The following is a 6,256-nucleotide window of genomic DNA, read 5'->3' on the forward strand; positions in this document are numbered from 1 at the left end:
ACAGACAGAGAGATACATAAAAAGAGAAAAAGAAAGGAAGAGAGGAGGAATGAAAGAGAAAGCCGGAGAGAAACAAAGAAGGTTCCCAGCTCCGCACTTCCTTCAGGCTTTGCAATGCTAGTCCGGAACTGCCTTAATTTTTTTAAGAACACCATTAGCTACACAGGTCAGTCAATACAAGCTTCGTATGAATAAAGGAGAACAACGAAACACTAAGCCATCCAGCCGTATAATGGAGTTTGGTTATTTTATAAGGCACTAAACATATTTATTTATTACTAAGTGTCGCGTGGTTAGTGCCGCAGGGGCACGGGCACGCAGAGACTGACGCGTACACGCTACTCGCTCGGACAAAAGTGTAACCCAGCCTTTATTGGGGCACGAACGTATATATGATGCACGCAGTAACAGGGGGCGCCACGCTCCAGTGGCGGCCTAATCAAAAGGCTGAATTGTGGCGACCTCTACATCTCCCCCCTTGAGAAAGTCTGATGGGAGGATGGAGGACGCCAAACACATCAGAATGTCACAAGTTCAAACGGCGCGGCGGAACAAAGCGCCGGCCGTAACGGGTTCGTGTAGCACCATCGCTACGGTCCCTGGCTGCTGGGGAATGTTGCAAAGGCTGCCCTTGGGGGACCGCAGGTTCCACGCTGTTGGCAGGCTGTGGTTCCTGAAGAACTTGCTGCGGTGGCGATGGTTGCTGTGCAGCTGTTGGCAGCGATTCCTCACCGGAGGCGGAAGGCACGAAAGGCACTAGGTGACGGCGGTTGCGCTGTAGAACACCCCCTCGGTCTGTTTCGACCACGTAGCTTCTTGGCCTTTGCCCCGGACTGAGGACCGTAGCTTGCACTTGGTCAGGGCGCACCCACACACGCCGACCCGTTTGGAGAGGTGACAGGTCTCGAGCTCCGTGATGCCTATTGTAGTCGTCGGTCTGCTTACGCTTGTAGGCTACATCCTTGGCGACGACATCTTTCCTTGGCGGCCAGTTGGGACGTAGCTGGGAGTTTTGCTTCGGGACTCTGGTTCTCAGCTGGCGTCCCATCAACAGCTGGGCTGGACTGAAGCCATCGACTCCCGGAGTGTCCCGATAACTGAGCAGAGCGAGGTGAGGGTCTTTGGACTTCCGGAACAGGTCCTTGACTGTTCGTACCATCCTCTCTGCCTCTCCGTTTGACTGGGCGTAGTGTGGGCTACTGGTCGCATGGTTGAAGCCATAAGACACTGCGAATGCCGCAAACTCTTGCGACGAGAACGGTGGGCCGTTGTCCGACCTGACGTCTTGTGGGATTCCGTGGCGTGCGAAGATGCTTTTGAGAGCATCGATGACTGCCCGAGCTGTAGTGCCTCTCAGGGTCACCACCTCGGGAAACCTCGAGTAGTAGTCCACCACCAGGAGGAACGTCTGGCCATGGAGATGGAACAAGTCCATTCCGAGAAATTCCCAGGGACGTCCAGGTAGAGCTGTGGGAACTAGGGGTTCTGCAAGGTTCACCCGGGTGGAAGTGCACTGTTCGCAGTTGGTCGATGTCTGCTGTCTGCCGATGTCTGCTGAGATACCCGGCCACCAAACCGACTCCCGAGCTAGGGCTTTGGTCCTGTTGATGCCCTGATGGCCTTCGTGCAACGGCGTCAAGACCGCCGGCCGAAGAGATGACGGGATGACGATCCGGGGGCCTTTCAGCAGGATACCATCGTAGACAGAGAGCTCGTCTGCCACGGAGGCATACTTCGACACATGCACAGGTAGCTTGGTCTTTCGTGGCCAACCTTGCTGGCAGAAGGAGATGAGGGCCTTGCACTCTGCATCGGATTCTTGTGCCTGTCGTACATCTTCAGGGCTGAGTGGCAAGACTTCTGACATGCAGCTGACTACTTGTGCTGCGAAGAGTTCCACCGTGTCCACAGGAGTGGATGCCTTGTGGGTGATACGTGATAAGGTATCTGCTGTTGCTAGCAGTTTTCCTGGCACTTGCAGCATGCGAAACTGGTACTGCATTGTCTTGAGCCGTAGTCTCTGAATACGAGGCGGCAACATATCCAGTTCCATCTTGCCCAGAAGTGAAACGAGAGGCAGGTGGTCGGTCTCGACGTCGAAGGTGATGCCACGGACAAACTCGTCGAACCTTTGGATAGCCCATGTCGTTGCCAAAGCTTCTTTTTCGGTCTGGCTGTAACGCTGTTCGGTACTCGTCATTGACCTCGAAGCGAATGCGACTGGGCGACGCTCTCCCGAGGGTTGAGTTTGCAGCAGGGCCGGGCAGTATCGCGATACAAGAGTATCGCGATAGTATTTCAGAGATACTTTTGAGTATCTGTATTTCTATATCGAGATACATTTGAAAAATGTATTTGTATCTCAGTAGTGAAATACTTTTACGATGTATCGCGATACAATGCAGGACACGGGTATCTCGTTACATTCTCTCTTTGTCGGAAATGAGTTGACGCGTGTTTCCAAGGGGGTATGACAGTTTTTTTTTCATTTGTTTTTGTGCCAAGACAAGCAAAGGCGCGCCACCGGTCGCCGACAGAAAGGGCGGCGATGGCTTCCCCTCAAGCACAGAATGGGCCATGTGGTAAAGCGCGCGACGCCGCAGACGGCAGAATCGCGGAGGCAGTGTTGCCGGCCTCTGCCGACGAAAGTCGAGGTCTCCCAAGGCCAGTGCAGCTCGCCTAGTTTTTTTTTTCGGGTGGCAAACCATTACTTCGTGACCCCCCGCGCGGATACCGCCTTGGAACAGAGGCTTTGCAATGCTTCGCGTGCGTTCGGTTTTCAAAGCGGCGGCACTTCTAAAGGCAGTTCTCATAGCCGCGGCGGAAGTTACTAGAAGATGGCTATCTTTGTCGCGCTTTCAGCCACCTCTCCAGCGTGTCAGGGTGCGTTCCTAATTGATCACAAGCATGAAACGGTCTTCTGTGGTACCAAACTCCCCCACCGCCGTAGGCGACTTCGCCTGTTGCGGCATGCTGAAATGGGTGCTGGTATAGCGTCGGTGGTGGTGACACGTTTATTGAAGAGTGACCCTTTCGGCGCAGGCGACGAGTGCTTGCTGTAGTTTCTGATGGGGCGCTCTGAGCAGCTGTCCCTGATTCCACGTCTGTTTAGAGAGCTTGCAGGAGCGACTTGGGAGGGCTTACACCCTCTCACCCCCAAAGAACGTGATTTTAGGAAGCCAATTCTTGAATTGTGCAGTTTCGACATATTGGGCTCCATTGCGCATATATAATTATGACCGGCCTATATGGGCAGCAGAATCCTCATTCGTCTGACCCGGCGCCGACCGGGCCAGACGGCTGAGGATTCCGAAGATGGGGACCGACTTCTGAGCGGTCAGAACAACCCACGTGAGGGAGGAAGTGTTTGGGTATCTAGATGGCCCGAGAAGAGATGTCGCCGCGCTCCGGGGCTATCCGGCTATGAAGGCGGTATTTATTCACTATAACACGAAGTTGTGCCCGTCTGCAGCGATATATAGACTTTTTTCTTTCGCGATTCTTGTGCTGAGGCCGAATCGACGCTGTCTAGAAGACAGTCGGCTTGAGAAGCTGAATTTGCTTAAACTATGCTATTTCTAGCATAGCTCATTTAGTTGTCCCCAAGCATGTCGATTTCGGTGCCCAATTCTTGTTACTGTTCCTGTAAAATAGGGTACTTTTTATTGCGATTCATATGTGTAATTATGTCATTGTTACTAATTATGTACTTTGTAAGCCGGCCCTCCCTCTCTGTGATGCCTTAAAGGCGCTGAGGGTACTGTAATAAAAAAATAAACTAAAAGTTTCAATGCACTGCAACTTTATTTACACCATTATGCTGTACTTATAAATGTCTTTGCGGAGTACGAGCATCTTTGAAATAAAAAAGTATTCTAGTATCTGTATTGCAGTATCTGTATTCCGGAATACTTTTTTCGTCATATATTGCAAAAGTATCTCCGAAATATCCCGTTACGCTAAAGGCAAATGTATCTCAGTATCTGTATTTTAGGCTTCCGGTCCATGTATTTCGATATCTGTATTCCGGAATACTTTTTCGAGTATCTCTGCCCAGCCCTGGTTTGCAGCAATACTGCGCCGAGTCCGAAAGAGCTTGCATCTGCAGACACTGTCGTGGCATACGACGGGTGGTACTTGGCCATGCACCTGTCTGACGTCAAGAGTTCTTTGACCTTCTTGAATGCTGCCTCTTGCTCATGCTGCCACACCCAGCTCGCAGACTTGTTCAGCAAGGCTCTGATGGGTGCTGTGACGTCCGAAATGTGTGGCAGGAATCTGGCGAGATGATTCACCATTCCAAGCAGTCGTCTAACACCGGCGACGTCTGTGGGAGCTTCCATAGCTTTGACCGCTTCAACCTTGCTTGGATCCAGCCTGATACCCTTAGCTGAGACGACAACTCCGAGGAAGGAGACCTCAGATACCCCAAAACGACACTTGTCCTCGTTCGACGTGATGCCTGCTTTTGCAAGACGAGATAGCACCTGGCTCAGTCTGGCGTCATGCTCCTGGCGGGTGCGTCCAAAAACCAGAATGTCATCTCTCATGTTGGCGACCCCTTCTTGGCCCTCCAGGATTCTTGCCATCTGTTTCTGGAAGTACTCGGGAGCGGAGGTGATGCCAAAGGGGAGCCGGCAAAAGCAGTATCGGCCATATGTGGTGATGAATGTCGTCAGCTCTTGGGAATCGGCAGAAAGCTTCACCTGATGGAAGCTTGCGGTCGCATCCAGCCTTGAAAAAACTGTTGCGTCACCGAGGAGGCCAAGGACTTGCTCAACCGTTGGCAAAATATGCCGTTCACGGAGGACGACTTTGTTAAGTTGAGTCAAGTCGACGCATAGCCGGTAGGAACCATCGTCTTTCCTGACGACAACGAGGCCAGAGCACCATGGAGTTGGCTTGTCGATCCTGCGGATCACTTCCGCGCTTTCCAATTTGTCCAGCTCGCGGCAGACGACCTCGAGCAGCGGGATGGGGATCCTGCGGGGGACGCTTAGCGAGAAGGGCACGGCATCGGGTTTCAGCCGAATAACATATTCGTCCTTGAGAGTGCCCAATCCTTTGAAGAGCTCGGCGTGCAGCGTTGCTTTGGGAGTCTTGAGTTCGTCAAGAAATTTCACAACTTTCATGGCTTGGAGCGCTGGCAGTCCTAGAAGAGGCACAGTGAGTGACTGGATTACGTATAGGCGCTGGCAGCTTGTTTTTCCTTGCCACCGAAGTCGTGCCAGATACGAGCCTAGCACGCGAAGTGGCTGTCCTGCCGGGCCGGTGAGCAGACTGTCGACTTGGTCGAGCTTGGCAGGCAGCGCAGGAAAGTCGCTGGGTACAGCAGATACTTCGGCGCCCGAGTCGACTTTGAACTGCGCTGTGTAATTGTCAACGGTCACGTCGACGAACTTTGCAGCGGCGGGCGTGCCGACGGCATGCAGGTGAACGGAGCCGAGCTTGTTCTGCTGGTGCTTCCGCGAGCGGCAAACTTCGGCGAAGTGGCCTTTCTTTTTGCAGAAGTTGCAGGCGGAGCGTCGAGCCGGGCAGTCCGAACGTCGGTGAGGCGCGCGGCCGCAGAATTCACATGTGGACGGCTCGCGAGCGCGCTCGGCTGGCGGCTGCGACGTAGTAGGCTTAGCTCCGGAGCGGCGACGAGAGGCGAACTTGCTGGCTTTCGCGGCGTCGAGGTTGAGCTCGCGTGCGTGCTCGGTGCGGTTCTGGGTCAACTCCTTCTCTTTGTCGGCGTCTTCGGACTGACGGGCCTGTGTCCATGCCTCCTTGAGCGTCAGCTTCGCGTTTCGGCACAGCTGATCCGAGAGGCGAGAGTCACGGAGGCCGACGACGAACCGGTCGCGTACGAGCCTTTCCTCGACAGCAGCTGACTGGTAGTTGCAGCGCTTCACCATTCTGCACGGTTCCGCGTAGTACGTGTCGACGCTTTCGCCGGGTAGCTGAACACGCCTGTGGAACCGCGACGACTCGTAGAGCTCGTTGGCCGGGTGCACGAAGTGCTCAGTGAAGCGGGCGGCAACAACTTGGTACGAGGCGAGCGACTGGGCGTCGAGCGAGAACGTCTCGAGGAGCGGACGTGCCTCCGGGCCCATGCAGTACAGTAGCGAGCGTACCTGCACGTCTTCCGACGCTTTTGTCAGTCCCGAAACCGCGGTGAAGTCTTCGTAGCGGCTGAGCCATGTCGACCATGTTGCCGGGTTCGCGAAGTCGAACGGTGCCGGTGGCTGAAGGTTCACACCGTACAGTTCTGGCG

At 54.1% G+C, this 6,256-nt stretch overlaps 1 protein-coding gene across 1 annotated transcript; it reads right to left on the reverse strand.

Moving 5' to 3' along the window:
- Positions 1-526: 526 nt before the first annotated feature.
- Positions 527-5,132, reverse strand: LOC119391453 (uncharacterized protein K02A2.6-like). Its single transcript, XM_037659133.1, has 3 exons — positions 4,176-5,132; positions 1,157-1,921; positions 527-1,003 (listed from the first exon to the last, which is right to left on the reverse strand). The coding sequence occupies exons 1-3, from the start codon at positions 5,130-5,132 to the stop codon at positions 527-529; spliced, it is 2,199 nt and encodes a 732-aa protein (XP_037515061.1).
- Between the last annotated feature and the right edge of the window lie 1,124 nt (positions 5,133-6,256).

This window comes from Rhipicephalus sanguineus, chromosome 4, assembly GCF_013339695.2.
Source record: "Rhipicephalus sanguineus isolate Rsan-2018 chromosome 4, BIME_Rsan_1.4, whole genome shotgun sequence".
In the NCBI taxonomy this organism is placed as follows: Eukaryota; Metazoa; Arthropoda; class Arachnida; order Ixodida; family Ixodidae; genus Rhipicephalus; species Rhipicephalus sanguineus.

What these genes read in the sequence shown, in the direction of transcription:
- LOC119391453 (XM_037659133.1), bottom strand. Translation starts at nt 5,132, where the DNA reads ATGAAAGTTGTGAAATTTCTTGACGAACTCAAGACTCCCAAAGCAACG. An exon ending in AAGAGGCAGCATTCAAGAAG is followed by an intron (nt 1,922 to 4,175) that starts GTCAAAGAACTC and finishes ATCACCCACAAG; the next exon opens with GCATCCACTCCTGTGGACAC. An exon ending in ACGGAGAGGCAGAGAGGATG is followed by an intron (nt 1,004 to 1,156) that starts GTACGAACAGTC and finishes CAAAACTCCCAG; the next exon opens with CTACGTCCCAACTGGCCGCC.